This window comes from Colletotrichum tamarilloi, assembly GCF_030869305.1.
Source record: "Colletotrichum tamarilloi strain Tom-12 chromosome Unknown Scaffold_39.1, whole genome shotgun sequence".
In the NCBI taxonomy this organism is placed as follows: Eukaryota; Fungi; Ascomycota; class Sordariomycetes; order Glomerellales; family Glomerellaceae; genus Colletotrichum; species Colletotrichum tamarilloi.
Window position 1 is genome coordinate 60,452 of NW_026849422.1, and position 18,674 is coordinate 79,125.

Consider the following 18,674-nt stretch of genomic DNA (forward strand, 5'->3'; position numbering starts at 1 on the left):
GTGGTCAGTCAACAGGGGGCGGCGGAGCTTTCTTCGTCTGGGGATGGGAGGGAGACGGCAGAAGAGTACTCCGTAGGAGGGTGAGACTGGCGGGACAGATTTCAGTGTGATGAACAAAGCGAAATAGCTGGTCGGTGCTGTTGATGAATGTTGCAGAAAGAGGCGAATGGGTCATGAAGAAAGGGGTCGAGTATTATTAACCCGTAATACTGCTGTGATGCGAGCTGAGTGCCAGAGCCCAGAGCTGAAGCGGTGCCATGTGGGGATGACGGACAGCCTCCGTAGCTGACGGTCCCAGGCGGATGTTCCAGACGGAATGGAATGGTCCACGCGAGGAATCGACTGTCAGCGTCGAGAAAGACTGGAAGAAGAAGACGAAGAAGAAGAGGAGTGCGAGTGTGGCCGAGGCGGGCCGAGTCGAGACATGGGCAGAAGAGTGAGTCCCCGGATTTCCACCGGGTGGACAGGAGGCTACTCCCAAAGAGGCAAGACCATGTCGGTGGTTCCGCTGGATTACACGCCGCACCCGCTGCAAAGCTGCATAGTCGAGACTTGTTTCTCCATCGACTCTACCTACTGCGTTCTGCTGCAGTATCTGGCCGGGTGGCTAAGCGTTGCGAACGTGCCCAAGGTAGGTAGTGAGTGTACTTACGAATGACAGTCGTGGATTGGGATTGGACAGGCTGTAAGAAATTGAGAAAGGCGGCAAACATGTCAAAGTGCTGCTGTTGGTGAGGTTACAAGTGCAGGTTGAAGGAGCGACCGACCCATCCACACAATGCAAGTCCACATCCACACGGCCTTCCACTTTACTGCGCACCTCAGTAAGTACGATGTACTTGTCCACGCGGTGAGTGAGAAAAGTAGGTACTCGGGATACATCTTGCCTCACATTGGACTGTGGTGTGCGAGGCATGGTAGAGGGCGGTCAAGGTATCACGAGGTATCGCGGTCGCAAAGTGGGAAGGAGCGAAAGTGGGCGGCGTGGGAAGGTACCCCCGTGTTGTCGGGTAGCAAAGAAGCCAAGAACCCACGCCTCTTGCCTGCCCATAACGTGGTGTTCCACGTCCCATCCCGGCAATCACAACCTAGCGGTCCCTGCCATTTGAAGCAGCAAATAGCCAGAGGGCTCTGAAGCAGCAAGTACGGAGTAGTCGCGCTCTGCCCCTCCCTCCTCCCTCCTTCCTGGTCCGCCCCATAAATGCTCCTACCGTATGTAGCTGTCTATTCTGCCTGCCTTTCGTCATTGCCACGGCCCTTTCATCTGAAGGTTTTCCTCTTCCTGAAAGGTTACCACCAGCGAGAAAGAGTGGAAGACGTGCTCTCCTCCCACCACATACCTTACCTTACCGATCCCAATACAGACACAGAGCACGACCGGGAGAGGAACGATATCCTACCCTCGCCCATATCAGACGTCGCGAACGAACCACTCGCGGCTACTTGACCTCGATATCCATTCCTAGCAGCAGTGGTCAGTCGCCCCAGGGGAAGAAACGGTGCGGCGTGTCTTCCCGCCAGCTCCAGTTCGACAGCTCCGAACCACACATATCCATCCCCAGTCCTGGGCCTAGACCCAGCACCAGACGAGGCCTCGATCCGAATCGAACCCCTTTCCACCACCACAACTCCTTCCCATTGACCACTCACCTCACGGGGCGCAACGAAATACAACCTATTTCCTTCCTTCTTCACCCATCTAACAACCTCACGACGACTGGTCGACCTTGACCTGCCTTATTCGACTCGACCACCTTTTCGGGCCGTGATGGTGACGATCGACGTGCTGTCAAGCTGAACGAATAACCATACCAAACAATTTTTCAGATCCGAACCGAATACCCCCTACTCTATATGACGGGAATAGCAGCCATCAACAAAAAAATACATAATATGGCGGCTACCGTTGCGCATGCGAACCCCCTGTCGAACCAGGTCGGCGGAGGCTTGTCCAAGATGATGGGCGGAGGCAGTAGCAGTAATGGCCACACTCAGGTTCAGGCTCAGGCTCAGGCTCAGGCGCAACAACAATCCGATGCTGGAGCTGGACCTATTACGAGCCGGAAGTTGACTCCTCAGGACTTTCGCGTTGTAAGAACGCTTGGAACTGGTTCGTTTGCGCCCCTTCCCCCATGTCTCGCTGCACCTACCTTGTCTCGGAACACCGTTTGCTAACCATGGACCTTAACCGTGCAGGAACGTTTGCTCGGGTGTGTCTTGTGCGCCCGGCAAATGCGACTGAAGAGGAGCGCGATACCGTCTTCGCGCTGAAGATATTGCGGAAAACAGAGGTCATCAAGCTGAAGCAGATCGACCACGTCCGCCACGAACGTCTAATTCTCGGCGATGTTGCCGGCCACCCCTTCATCACAAATCTTATTTCCTCCTTCGCCGACCGCGATCACTTGTACATGCTGCTAGACTACGTCCCCGGCGGCGAGCTTTTCAGCTACTTGCGCAAGTTCCGGCGCTTCGAGGAGGAGACGGCGCGCTTCTACGCTGCAGAGATTGTTCTAGTACTGGAATACCTTCACGAGCAACAAGGCCGTGTCGCGTATCGTGACCTCAAGCCCGAAAACCTTCTCCTAGATGGCGACGGTCATATCAAGTTGGTCGACTTTGGCTTCGCAAAGAGGCTGAGCAATAGCTCAGGGCAGCCCATTGAGACTTACACACTCTGCGGCACCCCCGAATACCTCGCCCCGGAAGTGATCCATAACAAAGGTCACACGACGGCAGTGGACTGGTGGGCGCTGGGCATTCTGATATACGAGTTCTTGACTGGATACCCGCCATTCTGGCACCAGAACCCAATCGAGATCTATAAGCAGTGAGTTACACCGCCGCGGCCGGCAGGCTCTCTCTTTCTCATTGCAGTAGCCACTAACAAACTTGGCAGGATTGTCGAGAAGCCCGTCATGTTCCCTCATGACCCGCCAGTATCAGCCGAAGCTCAAGATCTGATCAGATCCTTCTGCACAGTAGACCGATCCCGACGACTAGGCAACGTTAGCGGGGGAGCAGCCAAGGTCAAAGAACACCCCTTCTTCCGAGGGGTCAACTGGGACGACATGTACCACCGACGAGTGCGAGGCCCCATCATCCCACCGATTCGATACCCCGGCGATGCGCAATGCTTCGACATTTACCCCGAGGACGACGGCAAGAGGGAGCCATACACAGAGGACATGGTCCAGAAATACGACCAGTACTTCAAGGACTTTTGACGCAAGCTTTGTCAATCTTTTCGACCCATCATTGTATGAATCATGCGTTCGGAGTTGTTCTTTACTCGGAGGAGTTGGTCTCCGTAATTCTTTCATGTTTTTTGTTATGATACTCCAACCTGTAACTGTACTGCATGAGACTTGGTAGCGAGGATCAAGAGAATGAGCGGCCCATTCAGTGTCGCTCGAGAGAGGCAGAGCTTGGACATGGGGGGAAGAAGCTGCTAGGCTTCGGTCTGGAATATGTGTGTGAGGGAAATTCTGCTGGTCAAACCCTGGATAAGGTAGGCATCGCTGGGTATTGATTTTTTTTTTCCCACCCTATTTCACTCGGGTATTTGAAGGCGTTAGATTACGATTGGAGAATTAGCCAGCCTGTACCGGGGGCAATTCAGGAACTCTGGAACCTTGTCTTTCGGAGGTAGGAGATACTCCGATCAAGGAATAGAAGAGGATTTTCGTGTCCATATGAGGCATCGCAGTCATGACCGGCGGTTGTTGTCTCTTCCTGTTGCCCCAGTGCCCATATGCAAGTGAGATGCCGTGCCATCACAGAAAGAAGCAAGTCAAAAGACACGAGCAAATCGCAACGTGCTGCCCGACCTGAGATGGCTGACCAGGTTGTCAGAGCGCCCCCGTGAGCACCGACCAAAAGTCCTGGCAAGGACAATGACAGCATGGGTGAGTGTCTCAGCTCCTTGGGGAGCTAGCCGAGTTGGGCATGACACATGCTCGTGGATTGTCACTCTGGTGATGGGCCAATCTCACGTCACCTGAGCCAGACGATGCGTTCCCTTTCCCAGACTCATCTCACCTGTATCTCATTTTGGTTATAGCCCAGCAATCGGGTTTTGTGTCGGACAGTTTGATGAGGCTCTTTGTTGTAGTGAAGGCCTTGGTGAGGGCCATAGGGAAGGAAGTGACATCATCACAACTTGATCTGAAGGGTCAACCAGACTGGAATGTCCAAGGTGGGATAAATGCCATCATATCCGTACGGCGGAAAAGGCAAGGCAGATCAAGGGGTTGCAAACCAAAAGTGTGTATAGGTGTGTGTGACCTCTCGCTGAGTAAAGGGGGAAAAGAGGGAGTAGCCGGGTGAGTTTAATGGGTGAGATGAGAATGAGACTGACGGAAGAGGTGGAGTGCCATGACCTAAGAATGGTCGGCGCAGGCGGGTTGCAAATAAGGTGCAGAGGGGTTACCCCTCTGCAGGGGACTGCCGGGCTGCGAACCGCCCACGCCGCCCACTATGAGGTGCCTCCCGTGCAGTCCGATTAGGGGTAGCAAGCCTCTCACCTTGCCAGGTGAGGTAGGTTGCTAAGGTGCCTGACTGCCGTTCACGAGCACCTAAAGTCGCCCAGGTGGGAAGCGTTAGGGAGGTGGGAGGTAAGGTGTGAGTGGTGCAGGTGGGCTGCCACAGCTGCAGGTCACTAGCAGTTCAGATAGGGCAGACGGGCTCAGAAAAGGTAGGGCGGGTACGTACCGTGACCCTCTGGGCATGGACGGAATCCTTGGCGGGAAACCTCTCCAACTATCCACTGCATTGCATTCAGCTCCAGTCCCGACCTTTGGCCCGCAGCTGCTTACTGCTTCTCTCCCCATCAAATCATCCAACGAAATCCCACACACATACTCTCTCTCCGAACACCGAATCGAACAACTGCATTTCAGTCTCGAGGCGTACTGATGCTTCAAGAACCATCCATTCATTTGCTGTGACGCCAAAGCTCCTTTCACTCCTTCGGCAGCCAGCACCTCGTTTTAGGCTCGAACCACCCTCACCCTTCCAAGTCTGCAAGCCGTCGACCAAGAGCCGACCTTGCCTTACGCATCCCGCGAATCTGTATCCATCCGGCCCAAGCCGAGCCCTTCGATTCGCGCTCCCCTTACGATACCACTCCCCGACATGACCAGCTGAGTGCAACAGCATCAGGATGTTCACTCTATCCAGTCTCGTGCAGAAGGCACAGCAGTTGGTCGACCCGACCCAAGGGCTGAACCTGACCAACTCGGACAAGAACCCATCCAAGTCATCGCTGTTCCAGAACCAGTTCCGCCTACCCAGTACCCAGACGCCGCTGTACGAGATCAATGCCGAGTTGACCATCCCGCCCGCCAATGCCACCTATGGAGGCAAGGACCACGATCGAGGCTACCACTACGCTGGCAAGCTACACCTGTCTGAAGGCTACATGTGCTTCTCCACTACCCCATCCAGTTTCGTCCAGGGCGCCAGCACCTCAACAAGCTCTGCCTTCACCGGCCAAACACATGGCGGAGGCCCCAGTGGAAATGGCTTCACCTTTCCCCTCTGCGCCATCAGAAGGGTGGAGAGGTTGAACAGCCAGACATTCCAGGTAAGGTTGCTCCAAACTCCGGGTTGTGACATTGACAACAGTCCGTGCTCCATCCCCCGCAAGGCCATGAACTGACATGCTGCTCTACCACGTAGTTTGCCTTGGCGATTACCACATGGAATGGCATCAATCAGCAAGAGAAGAAGGACAAGGACAAGGAAGCCGTCCCCGACAAGGATAAGAAGGATGTTAGGGAACAAAGGATCACGATACACCTTGCCGGTACCCGCCAGGGCTGCGAGCGCTTCTGCGACGGCCTGAAAAAAGGACTGAGGGCCGGCGTTGGGAATGTTGGCAAATACAAAAAGGTCACCAGCGAGTGTTACTCCGAGTACCTCCTCCGATCCGACGACAAAAAGAATGCGAGCCCGCCCGACGCCGGCCTAGGCATGCTCTTCCGCTATCCTGGAGACCCAAAGAAGCTCCGCGACAGGGCCAAGATGCGTCTCTGGGCCGAATACTTGCGCGACAACGGGCGAAACATGACGCTCATCCGTCAGCCGACCTTCCACAAGCTCATCCGTGTTGGTTTGCCTAACCGATTGAGAGGTGAGACTTGGGAGTTGACGTCTGGATCAATCTACCTCCGACTCGAGCACCCAACACTGTACGCCGAAACACTAGCCAAGTACGAAGGCCAAGAGTCCCTCGCTATTGACGAGATCGAAAAGGATCTGAATCGAAGCTTGCCAGAGTATCCTGGATTCCAGAGCGAAGAGGGCATCGGCCGTCTCCGCCGTGTGCTTACGGCTTACAGCTGGGTGAACCCGGATGTCGGATACTGCCAGGCCATGAACATTGTAGTAGCGGCATTGCTCATCTACATGTCGGAGACGCAGGCCTTCTTCCTACTGTCGTCCATGTGCGACAGGCTGGTACCAGGATACTACTCTACGACAATGTACGGAACTTTGTTGGACCAAAAGGTGTTTGAGTCACTAGTCGAGAAGACCATGCCTATCCTGTGGGAACATCTGGTAAAGAGCGACGTACAACTTTCAGTCGTTTCACTGCCTTGGTTCTTGTCACTATACATCAACTCGATGCCCTTGGTTTTCGCCTTCCGAGTTCTGGACGTCTTCTTCGTCGAGGGACCGAAAGTTCTGTTCCAAATAGGACTTGCCATTTTGAGAATCAACGGCGAGGAGCTTTTGGATGCCACAGATGACGGTGCCTTCATCTCCATCCTCAAGGGTTACTTTGCTCGTCTCGACGAGTCGGCACACCCCAAGTCGGAGAACCCGAAGCTGCGCGCCGTGACCAAGTTCCAAGAGTTAATGGTGGTGGCATTCAAGGAATTCTCGGGTATCACCCACAGCAGTATTACGGATCTGCGGTTGAAGAACAAGGATGCCGTACTGAGCAACATTGAGAGTTTCGCAAAGAGAACAGCCCTCCGAAATTTGGGCCCCGACAGCAAACTCCTTGCCACGGAGGAGCTGGGCGCCTTGTACGATCGCTTCTATACAATCTTGTACGAGAGACAACAGCGAGAGAGCATTATTCAGCAGGAAAAACAACGTCGTGCAAAGAACGCACGGCCTAGAGCGCGAGATGTGTTTGAACCCAGCGATGAACACGTTGAAAAGGGGCGAGTGGCCCTTGGTGCTAGCACCAGTTTGATGGATTACGATGCATTTAGAGAATTCCTCGCCAACATGGCAAAGTGGGCGATGTCCGACTCACCCACTACGCCGCGCCGCGATACATTCGCCGATAAGGACAGAAATGCCTACACTAGCCGTCGTCAAAATAACGGCCTCCTTTCCCCATGGGGGTCGGGCCCAGAACCTGCCGATCACGAGTTCATGCAGCAATTGTTCAAAAAATGGGATGTTAGCGGAGCCGGCGTGTTGACACTAGCTGATGTAGTGTCGGGCTTCGCCAGGATCAAGGGCAAGAAGGACATTATGGGAACGATTACGTATTTCTTTGAGCTTTACGACGATGATGGCGATGGTAAAGTTGACCGTGAGGGCATCTTACGTATTTCCGAAGCGCTCCTCTTCCTCTCAAGAAGAGGACTCGAGGGCACACTGAGCCCGAGTGCCTCTACGCTCACGCTCAGCACGCCGACTGGCCAAGGCAGTGAGCCAAGCCTGCCTGGTATCTCAACCAACGAAAGGTTCTTGGGCAGCGTCAGCGCATTCATTAGAAGATGCTTCGAATATGCCGATCCCGACCACCCCAACAACAAAATCCACGAAGAAGAAATGGAAGAGCCCAAATCTACGGAGAACAGTGGGGCATTCGCCATCGGCGACGACGATGATGAAGAAGATCTACTTGCCATGGATTCGCCTCCTGGTAGCCCAAGCAAAGCAAAGAAGTCGTCCTCGGACTCACTATCCTCGCCTCCTGGAGAGAAGCCTCCTGCCGCAGGGCAGTCACAACGACGTGTCTCAAAGGCGCAGTCAGAAGCGGCAAATGCTGCTTTGGACCCTGCGAACCCGTTGCACATGACGCTGCCAACGTTCCGCATGGTCGTTCTCGCCGATGAACTTCTTGAGCAATTCTTTGAGTCATCTTTCCCGACCTCTTTCCACCTTATCGAGGGTCTACCAACAGTGTCAACACCCACATCAACCCTTACTACCTTTTCCAGTCTCAACTTTGGACGTGCACCCGTCGCAGCTCTCAATCCTGCGGCTCAAGGGGCCACCCGTGGTCTACGCGGTGTACTAGACAACATCGTCACGGACGGAATGCGTGTGGCTGCAGAAGTTCGTCGGAGGATGGAGGAGGCTCAGAAGGAGCTGGAGAAGAACGCCGTGCCTGGGCAACAAAGAGATGTCGAAGACGAAGAGGACGATGCGGACATTGGAGTCGAAATCGGCATCAGGAAAGGCACGGCCAGCGGAAGCGCGGACATTGAGAGACGGAGTGTACGGAGCGAAGACCGTGACCTTCTCGACGGGGCAGACGCCGAGGCTGGGGCCAACGGTAGCGGCAAGGAAGGACAGCTCGTGGACATTGAGCCTACAAACCGGAGCGAGACGAATGCCAAGGGTGTCGTTGAATTTGAGGGCTGATCGACGTCTCTACGCATGTACGCAAGCATGCAAGCACGCAAGAACCACGGCTTGCGTGATCCGTTGAGGGTTCGCTCCGCCCGGCAAGCAGGTGGGTACGGCCACAGCCCACATGGCGGGTTTGAGGCACGCAAGGAACGGCAGTTATCAGGAAGCTTTGGGAGGAATGCTGCGAAATTGGGGAGGACGGATGCGGCACGAAATCGCTCTGTAGCGAGGAGGAAGGATAGGCGATGCTTTCCCTCTAGTTCGTGGGAGAAGGTATTTGTGGGAATTAGGACTATACCTGTCGACGTCTTATCACGGGATTCACGTTTGGGATTGTATTGCCTCTGGGGCTAGAAGAAATGGTTACTCAAGACAAGCAGGATGTTGTCCATTGAGGCCTGGGTGTACCAGTGCATCCGTCCTGTGCCAGGCGCCCATTTCAGACCTGGCAAAGCATCATATTGACTGAGATTATCGCCGTGAGCCGTTGCTGACTGATACTGACAGAATCAGTTGAAACGTCTGGATGTCGTAGCATACGTAGTACAATAACGGGCGCCTTCTCCCTTGCTCGGTTTCGAAATTGGCGGTCATCAACAGGGTCTGGCACGGAATTGAGGGTGGCACAAAGGTTTCCCAGAACGGCAGATGAGAGTCGACGATCCGCAACGCCATCTGCATGGCTGGAGAGGCACTAGGATACCCGGTATCAAGTTCCTCTTGAAGTCTGTGATCGTTTGCAATCAAACTTTGGCATTGAGGGGCGTGGGCAACATGGAGCTCTTATGCATCATCGATGTGAGTGAACGAGCCCGTGGAAGAACAGCATGCATGGACGGCAGTTGACTTTCAGCCTAGGAACTTGGATGGCACAGGATGGAGGGGAGAGGAGGGGAGAGGAGGGAAAGGGAAAGATGGTCAGTCAAGTCAGTGTTATCATGTCTTGGCGGTGACATTTGCGTGTAGAGGCTAACGATACCTTAGTCTGAATATCTCAGGTAGGTAGAGTGATAAGGCGAGGGAGAAGGTGTTTCCAACCAAGGAGGAAGAAGCAACGCCGAAGCAACGTGGCTTATGCAGGGAGAAGACGAGGCATGTATTCCTTCCGCTCCTTGCAAAGGCGAAAAGATGCCATTGGACCCTTTCTTTCCCTCTTGGCCTTAAACGGGAAGAGGCTAAAATGCTCCAAGTTCTCAACTCCCACCAAGAGCCACCAGTTGTCGGCGCCTCTCGCATATCCCTCAACTCGTCGCCACCCAACACCGTCACTCCACATTCCAATATCACGACGCCTTGCATTTCCTTGGACAACCAGTTTCCAGGAGTCTGGAATTCCTCGACTCATGGTATGCCGGCGGAGTATCCCGTCCGTTCCGTTCTCTTCTTTTCTGCCGTCTCTGCTTGCGTCTTGCAGGTTTCTTTTCACGTGTCCCGGCCTCCACTTCACCCGCTCTGAGTCTGCACGACATGGCCACATGTTTGTGTGACCACGGATATCCCCCCATCTTCGGTCACAACCCTTGTCTTGACGCCCTGTCGTACAAGTGTTTTTGACCCGGGGACTTGGGAGCCGTTGGTTGCACAGGGACAACCACTATCGTCGAATATGGATGCCGTGCTGAAGGGTCTTGTCCTCGCAAGACTTCTCTGCTCAATATTCTCACGAGACATTGGTTTCTCTTTTCTCGAGGCAAGCATAGCTATGCTCACACTATACATAGGCATACACATACGTACATACATTCACCGACGGGTTATCTGCTCCGTTGGCCCACGGCAAACTGTGTGGGCACGTAACGCATCCACCGTAAAGACCGCTATGCCTCCTCCGTCCCTCGATCAACGACGGCTTGTTTCCCCCTCTACATTCCGCACGTTACACAGCCAAGCTTCTCGTCTCGCGCTCCAGTGTTTCTTGTCGCCGTTGCACAAGAACGTAGAGGAAAGTATGGCGGTCGGCCGGCATTCCCTTAGTCCTCCCACACATCCTAGCTTCCACACCAACGGCAATTTCTGCTAACAGGGCGGGGGCAATAGACTACACCAAGAGAGGTCATCGCCGTTCTCGAAAACGTGCTTCGCAGCATTGCAACAAGCGGCCCCCGTTAAATTGTCCGAATTCAGCCGCAGGAGATAGTCCCCGCTACGGCCATGAGGGAAGAATGATGAATGGAAATGTGAAAAGTGGTCACGGCTCTTGCGAGACATCGCCAGACCATCCGGTTTCCTGGCTCCAGAGTCCCATTGCTCGCCAACGCCTCTTCGCCCTTTCGCCTCTCTCTTCCATTTCGACTCAGGAGTGTGAGGGGCGGCCGTCCAAGAGGCAAGCCAGGCCAGACACCCACATACGTCGACCCGTATTGCATGAGAGGAATGACTGGCGTTCAGGGGAAAAGCATCGCATACGGCTGGACCTGAGAATCGTCATTTCAAACATTCCAGGTTCCTGGGAACGAGCCCATGCTCTCACTCTCTCTCTCTCACTCACCCGGCAGCCCTAAGGTGGGAAGGGAGGTGGGATATCCAATGCCGCTCATATCGATGGAAGTGGGCAAGAGGCGACAGGAACAGCATTCTTGGTCCTCACGACGAGAAGCTTTCAAATACAGCCAAGATTCTCCTCCCAGATTATCGGTTTTCCTCCTTCTCTCCACCGCGCTTCGACTCACACTCGCTTCTCCTTTTCGTCCGTCTCAACCTGGTTTTTCTTCCGGGGGCAAGTTGGGCAGTCATTCGTTCTTGTTGCTTGGTTCTTGCTTGCGCCTGTCACTCTCTAGAGGGGCTGACATCCCTTTCGTCTTAATACTCCCCCTCTCCACCTCCAGTCTCAACTTTTGCCTTTTGTGGCTCGCTATAGTTTTTCAGTCGTCCTTCAAAGACTCCGGACAAGATGGGTTGGATGAAGCAGGCGGCCGTTTTGGCCGCGCTGTCCCTGGCCGGTGTCGGTCACGCCGCGATCACCCCCGCCAACGGCAATTGTTTCCCTCCAGGAACGCAAACCGCCACGACCTCGGTCATCTCGCAGATGACACAGGAAAAGTGTAACACCTTCTGCCAGGGTTACACCGTGTTCGGTATCTACGAGTCGGCCGCCAACGTGTTCACCTGTGGCTGTGGTGGCACCCCTTCGGTCGGAACTACCTCGGATAGCAACTGTAACACGCTCTGCCCTGGTGATAGCACTTCAACTGAGAACTGCGGTGGTACGGCTGGTGAAATCCACTTCAACGTAGTCGCCAGCACCACCACCACCACCTCAACCACATCTACCTCTTCCAGCTCTTCCTCCTCTACCAGCCTGACCACCACTACCACTACCACTACCACTTCCTCCTCTTCGTCGTCTTCATCCTCCTCCTCGTCTTCGTCCTCGACGACGACTACCACTACTACTAGCCCCACGTCGACCTCTACGACTTCGACGTCTTCTACTAGCAGTGGCACGACCACGACAACGTCGTCAAGCAGCTCCAGCAGCACTGGAACCACTACTAGCCCGACGTCGACAACCTCTTCGTCCTCTAGCAGCTCCAGCACTGGCACCTCGAGCCACTCGACCACCACGAGCCTCACTTCCACTGCTAGCGTCTCGTCCAACTCAACTACTACATCCTCATCCAGCAGTTCCAGCGGCTCCAGCAGTTTGTCGACTACGACTACCTCGCCTACTAGCAGCGGAAGCACCACCTCCACTGGCTCATCTGCTTCTTCAAGCTCGAGCAGCTCGCAGAGCGACACCTCCAGTCACTCCTCGACAAGCACCACTGCCGCAACTTCTTCCTCGACTGGAACGAGCTCCGCCTCTGGTACGCTGAGCACCAGCGGCTCTTCCAGCAGCTTGTCGTCGTCTTTGTCGACCTCTGCTGCCGGCACCTCGAGCTCCGCTTCTACCACTGCTGCTGGTTCTAGCACGTCGACCACTGCTGCCGCCAGCTCTTCGTCTTCCGTTGCTGCTTCCAGCTCGTCATCTTCCGTTGCTGCTGCCAGCTCATCCTCCTCGGTTGCCTCTGTCGCCAGCTCTTCGTCTTCCGTGGCTGCCGCCAGCTCATCTTCATCCGTTGCCGCCGCCGCCAGCTCGTCCTCCTCCGTTGCCGCCGCCAGCTCGTCCTCCTCCGTTGCTGCCGCCAGCTCGTCGTCCTCCGTTGCGGCTGCCAGCTCCTCTTCTGCCGCTGCTGCTAGCTCTTCGTCCTCCGTTGCTGCTGCCAGCTCCTCTTCTGCAGCTGCCGCTAGCTCTTCTGCTGCCCCTGCTAGCTCTTCGTCTGCTGCCGCCGCCAGCTCTTCATCTGCTGCCGCCGCCAGCTCGTCCTCTGCTGCCGCTGCTAGCTCTTCCGCTGCGCCTGCCAGTTCTTCGGCACCTGCTCAGTCCTCGACTGCTGCTCCTTCCTCGTCGGATGCCCCTGCTTCATCAGCTGCCCCAACCACATCTGCGGCTGAGCCTGGCCAGTCTTCCATCGCTGTCCTCAGCCCTGATCCGGTGCCTTTCTCGAAGGCTCTCGAGATCCAGCCCGGCGAAGCTGTTGTCGTTGACATTCCCAACACGAGCGGTAACGCGGAGAGGTTTGTTGTCCAGTCACAGGGATGCAGAGGTGTTCCCGCTGGAGAGTCGCCCTTCGAGAACACTGTCAACCCTCCTGATGCTTCTACCGCCCCTGCCTGCGCGGTTGCTTGCGCTTCCCAGTCCCTGCCCTACACTACTGTCATTAGAGGCCAATGCTTCTGCGGTTCTGTTCTCAGAACTTTGCCTCTCATTCCTGCTGATCAATGCGCTGCCGCTGCGAGCAGCCGTCGTCGCAGCGCCCTCAGACGCCAGGCTGGTACTGTTGATCCCGCCACGATCCTCAGTGTGACACCTGCCAGCCAGGTTGCCCTTGCTGCTGCCTCGACTACTTTGAGCTCATCCAGCGTTCCCTCTGCCGTGGTCAACACTGACACGAACATCCAGTTTGTCCCTACCAACACTGGAACGTCCGTCGCCAGCGCCAGCTCCACCGCCTCTTCCGGAACTTCCACTGGTACGGTCTCCGGCACCACCTCTGGAACGGTCTCTGCCTCCAACTTTGCCTCCAACTCCGCGTCCAACTCTGCCTCCAGCTCTGTCACCAGCGCCGCCGCGGCTTCTGCGACCGACTTCATCCTCGCCATTGTCGGCGGAAGAGCACCTACCAGCTCCTCAAGCTCTTCCAGCACTGCCACATCGTCCTCAAGCTCTTCTACTCGCAGCAGCAGCAGCAGCGGCAGCAGCAGCTCCACCGGCTCAAGCTCCTCTGGTACTTCTAGCAGCAGCTCTTCTGGCAGCTCCTCCTCGGGCAGCACCTCTTCTGGATCTACCTCTACTGGGTCCAGCTCCAGCTCTTCTGGATCAACCACCTCTGCTAGCACTACGGATACTTCTACCAGCTTGTCCATTACCAGCTCTGCTTCCACCAGCAGCTCTACTAGCGCACCGTTCTCGAACTCCACCACTGCCCTGACCATGAAGAAGCGTGGCCCTATCATGGCGCACCTCATGAACCGCCAGAGCGGCGGAACCACCTACGTCGGTACCACTGGTCAGACCAACCCTACCAACTGCAACCAGGCTGCTGTATTCAGAATCGGCGCTTCTGGCACCCTTACTGTTGATGGCGTCGCCCTCAGTGTCAACCCCAACACGCCTTTCATTGCTCTGCGCTCCGGCAGCACCGGATCGATCACCGCGACCTTCACCCTTAACAACGGCGTCTTCGTATGGTCCAACTCAGCCTTCTCTGGGGGACAGGCCGGCTTCTGCCAGGACAACAGCGGTCAAGTTTACGCTACCTTCGGAACCACCGTCCCGCCCAACTGTACTCCGGTCACCCTGAGCGCTACTCCTCGTAAGTCAAGCCGCACACGCCTGACGATCCTGCTTTTAACACTCTCTACTAGGTTCTTCCTGCACGGCCAGCGGTAGCACTACCAGCCTCCCCGCCTCCACCGCCGCTACCAACTCTGCCACAACCACTCCCGCCGGTGCTTCTACCACTACCGCCAACCCTGGATCGACGACTACGCCCGCTGGTTCCACTACCGCTCCTACGGGTGGCTCTACCTTTGTCAGCGGTGGCTCGACCTTCGTCACTGGCGGTTCAACTGTTGTCTCTGGTGGCTCTACCATCGTCTCGGGCAGCTCCACGTTCGTTTCCGGCGGCTCTACCTTCGTTACCGGAGGTTCTACCGTTGTCACTGGTGGATCTACCATCGTCAGCCCTACCACTGGTCCTGCCGGCGGTGCGACGACCGACAGCACCGCTGCCGCAGCCACCTCCAGCATTGCTCCCAACCCTGTCGCTGTTGATGGCTTCTCTCTCTTGGGATGCTTCGCCTCGTCCAGCAACTTCCCCTCCTTTGTTCTGGCCTTGTCTGACCCGTTGTTGACCCTCGAGAAGTGTACCGCTGCCTGCCCCGCCAGCTCCAGACTTGCTGGTTTGTTTGGTACCGACTGCTATTGTGGTGACATCATCGACAACACTCTCACCATCCTCGTTCCCGAGGCCCAGTGCAACACTATCTGCCCCGGTAACCCTCTCCAACGCTGCGGTGGTCGCGCCTCTTCCGTCCGTCTGGCCCGTCGCCAGATCCCGACTGATGTCCGTCTTACCGTCTACGTCCGTCTTGACGTCTCCCCACCGGTTGTCTCCACCGTCACCAGCATCAGCGTCAGCACCGGCGCCGGTACCACCGCGTCCGTCACCGTCGTCAACACCATCACCGAGCCTGGTACCACCATCACTGGTGCGCCGGTTCCCACCAGCACTGGCCCCAACATTGCAGGAACCCTCACTCTGCCCCCCGGTCTGTACACGGCTGGCGCTCCTCTGCCTGGTGGCGAGGTTTGCTACGTCGTCACCCGATCTTGGTTCATCGGACAGACGTCGCTGCTCCCTGCCTTGCCCACGGCTACCGTCTGAGCGTGACTTTTCCAGCATCAAATCACGAAGTCATTGGCATAAGATACATGTACGGTTCACATATAGACTAGGGAGTTGTTTCCCGCAGCTTATGGGATTTGTGTGAAATTTGTTTCTAACTAGCATGGGGGAAAGAGAACAGTTACGACTTGTACGAACTGTATCACTGGGTAATGTAGGAGATGTTTTGTAGTTTATTTTGTCTTCTTTTGTCGGACTTGGTTTAGGAGAATAGATGATTTAGGACCCAAATATTTGATCATGCCGCTGTCCACTTCCAATCTTTGTGTAGCTGCCACGTATAAGCCAATGAGTACATTCTAGTATTCATTTCCTACAAGGCTGTTCTCTGCGTCATACCTTGTTCTATTATCTTGTTTTTGAGATGTTGTCACCACGGTGATGAGTTCCCCGCCAGTGTTGCATCTCGGGAACGTATTGACACCATCCGAATGCACGGGGCATGAAAATGTCTCGACGAAGGTACTCCAAATCAAACATTTTCCTCTGGGTTGCCGAGGTCCATGGTTCGGTCGTAAAAGTTGAGGGAATGCCGCGTCATTTGTTGTTCTGGTGTACGTCAATTATCAGAGGGGTGCGGCATGTGATGTTGCGTGGTTCACTGCGCGTGGTTTGGATTCTTAGGTATTAATGTTTCTGAAGATGCCACTCTGTTGAGAACTGTACATGGTCGAGCATGCAGGACTTGATGTCCTGTTGGGGAAAGTAGGTAGCGTTTTTCTCAATCCTGCCGTCTTCTGGTCCTCCCCGCCCCAGCTGGAACAAGAAGGTATATGAACATATCTGAACTGCGAAGTTGTGGTTTGGAAAAACAGCCATATCGTATCTGATGTCCACTTGGACTGAATATGTCTTTGTTCTTGATCATGGAAGGGGCGAAAGGTCACTCACAGAATATGTCAGATAAGGGCTTTTGGGAGAGAGAATCTGGTCGTTCTGTTCTCTGTATTGAAGTGCTCATTGCTAGTTTTGGAGTATTCTATTCAAAATCCCTACGCCGAAACTAGAATGGAGTGCAGAAGGATGAATAGGTGGCCGATTTTGTAAAGTTCAAGTGTCGTGAGTCTTTACGTAGGAACACATCGTACCGCGGGACTCCAATACAAAGCGAAGAAAGTATTTGAGCTTCAAAAGTTGCTTCATTGCCTGCCGTCTTGAAGAGGCTCTCTCTTGTAAAAGAAGGTGGTGTTTATTTACTCCTCCCTCATACCGCCCTCACTGACGAATGACTTTGTGATCTTTTTGTTGCGGGTTTGTTTATTTGGTTGTGGGGGGTTCCCGCCTCCTATATGAACTTTAGTCTTTGCGAAGCGGTTGCTTTTGGGAGATTCCGGTGATAGAAGATATTCGTATAGTTGTACTTGACATCGTATTGCGATGTGGGCAAGTAAGTAAAGGACAAATCTGGAACCACGCGGCCTTGACGAATAGTACGGCAAAGGGATAATCTGGCGAGGCGTAGTGCACGTCGTCGGTCACATTATCGATACGCGTTTACCTAGGTCTTGATCCTGGAATAATGGAGTTGCTGGCTTTATATACATATCAAGATAGTGAGGACGAAGTTGTCTACTAGGATGACGTCCTCGGGCAGGTGGGAGTGTGTGTAAGTGTACCTCTTTGTAATGTAAATTTCGGCGGCGGAACTTAGTATGCCTACTATATAAGCCGAGGCTAGAGACGAAATGTGAACAATCTTTACCAACATTGGCTTTCTTTGCGAAATCTGAGAAGCACGCACTGGCGTTCAAGTTATGCTCCTTGATTTCTGGATTGATGGTGCTTGAACTCGCTCACAGGTTAAGGTTATAAGCATATTGTGTTCTTTGCTAGCGCCAGGATATTCTATTGACTATACTTTGAGGATACAAAGGAGTATAGAAAGATGGTGAAGTCTATGATGTGGAATCTAACTATATGTCGGTGAACGTTGACTATTTCACCAGGTTTGGTGTCCTTGCTCTGTACAAGAATGCATCAGCAGAAATGGTCCACCTAGCCTGTCAAAGGACGACCAATTTCGTCTTGGAATGGCCCAATAGAATGGATTTAGGTAAACATTCATATCTCCATGGCGACCTTAAGCAGGAGGGAAGAGATGTCATTAAGGCGGCTTGGGGTATACCTGACCATAAATGAACCGTCATGCTAGGTTCATCTATTGCTTGGCTGTTCTTGGGTTTCTACTGCGTCATTTATATTCCTTTGCGCTTCATGAAGCTTTTAATTGCATGTAAGAGCTACATCAGTGGGAGGGCCAGCCTTATTCCTTGCCCCAATCTCGAAATAGCTACCAGGTTGGCTTCGAATGCTGGAATCAAGCCTTCCAGTTGGTATCGAGATACAGTACTAGAATGGGAATTGCCTCTGTGGTACATTTGGTGCCCAGTTTGTTTTGCCTCACGGGTAGTGATTCGGCCGGTGACAGCCCCGCTTCTCCGATCCGACTTCCCCGCTCCGAGCAGGTCAGTCCGTCCGGACGAGACGGTCAGCCCACCAATCACCAACCACACCCTCCATCCTGCCCCTTGCACATCACTACTCAACTGTACTAGCCGTCAGATGCCAGACTATATGCATAAAAAGCCAAAGCTGACTCCAGATCTACTAGTCTATCAGACGATGATGACAGAATACTTGATCGCTGGCCTTGCCCAAGGCCAGCACCTCCTCTTCAACTTCCCCTTGGCAGGTCCCCTCCCTTCGCGGCGTCGCATCCGCTGTGCCGCTGTCACCCCGCACACTCTCTTCCCTGCGCATCACACGGACATGCGCAGACGAGGAGAAATGAAGATCTCCGTCTCTACCGTCGCTATTCCGAGCCTTCCCCGCGTTCTCTGCTGTTACCTCCCGGTACCCCAACGGGCCCATTGGGTTACATTACATATCGGGCCATGTCTCTGATCGGGATCTGTCACCGTCTTGGCTTCCCTTCTTTTGATGTTCCTACTTCCTGATATGGTACGCGAGAAGCTTTCCCATCGATGTGGTGTAACTGCGATACAACTCTATGTTCCTGGCCTGGTGATCTGGGTGTCCTAGGTGACGTTGGACCTGCCGTTGAACCAGGTTTTTCATTGAGAGAAGTGACTCTTTCCCGGCATCACATGAAAGCTT

At 54.4% G+C, this 18,674-nt stretch overlaps 6 protein-coding genes across 6 annotated transcripts, besides 1 other annotated feature; 5 read left to right on the forward strand and 1 right to left on the reverse strand.

Annotated features, from left to right (window-relative positions):
- Window positions 1-345: 345 nt before the first annotated feature.
- Window positions 346-426: a sequence feature (Short protein (CTAM01_09600, KAK1492973.1) was converted to a misc_feature.).
- A 143-nt stretch (window positions 427-569) lies between these two features.
- On the reverse strand, window positions 570-882 carry CTAM01_09601 (uncharacterized protein; the record flags this gene model as incomplete). Its single annotated transcript, XM_060525619.1, has 3 exons — window positions 570-595; window positions 653-731; window positions 814-882. 3 exons carry the CDS (start codon window positions 880-882, stop codon window positions 570-572), a joined length of 174 nt encoding a protein of 57 aa, XP_060379688.1.
- A 319-nt stretch (window positions 883-1,201) lies between these two features.
- Window positions 1,202-1,447, forward strand: CTAM01_09602 (uncharacterized protein; the record flags this gene model as incomplete). Its single annotated transcript, XM_060525620.1, has 1 exon — window positions 1,202-1,447. One exon carries the CDS (start codon window positions 1,202-1,204, stop codon window positions 1,445-1,447), a length of 246 nt encoding a protein of 81 aa, XP_060379689.1.
- Window positions 1,448-1,854: 407 nt separating this feature from the next.
- CTAM01_09603 (uncharacterized protein) lies at window positions 1,855-3,227 on the forward strand (the record flags this gene model as incomplete). The annotated part of the gene is made up of 3 exons (XM_060525621.1): window positions 1,855-2,110; window positions 2,197-2,830; window positions 2,900-3,227. 3 exons carry the CDS (start codon window positions 1,855-1,857, stop codon window positions 3,225-3,227), a joined length of 1,218 nt encoding a protein of 405 aa, XP_060379690.1.
- Window positions 3,228-5,164: 1,937 nt separating this feature from the next.
- CTAM01_09604 (TBC domain-containing protein) lies at window positions 5,165-8,619 on the forward strand (the record flags this gene model as incomplete). The annotated part of the gene is made up of 2 exons (XM_060525622.1): window positions 5,165-5,587; window positions 5,683-8,619. The coding sequence occupies 2 exons, from the start codon at window positions 5,165-5,167 to the stop codon at window positions 8,617-8,619; spliced, it is 3,360 nt and encodes a 1,119-aa protein (XP_060379691.1).
- A 2,878-nt stretch (window positions 8,620-11,497) lies between these two features.
- CTAM01_09605 (uncharacterized protein) lies at window positions 11,498-15,536 on the forward strand (the record flags this gene model as incomplete). The annotated part of the gene is made up of 2 exons (XM_060525623.1): window positions 11,498-14,462; window positions 14,515-15,536. 2 exons carry the CDS (start codon window positions 11,498-11,500, stop codon window positions 15,534-15,536), a joined length of 3,987 nt encoding a protein of 1,328 aa, XP_060379692.1.
- Window positions 15,537-17,702: 2,166 nt separating this feature from the next.
- CTAM01_09606 (uncharacterized protein) lies at window positions 17,703-18,461 on the forward strand (the record flags this gene model as incomplete). Its single annotated transcript, XM_060525624.1, has 1 exon — window positions 17,703-18,461. One exon carries the CDS (start codon window positions 17,703-17,705, stop codon window positions 18,459-18,461), a length of 759 nt encoding a protein of 252 aa, XP_060379693.1.
- Between the last annotated feature and the right edge of the window lie 213 nt (window positions 18,462-18,674).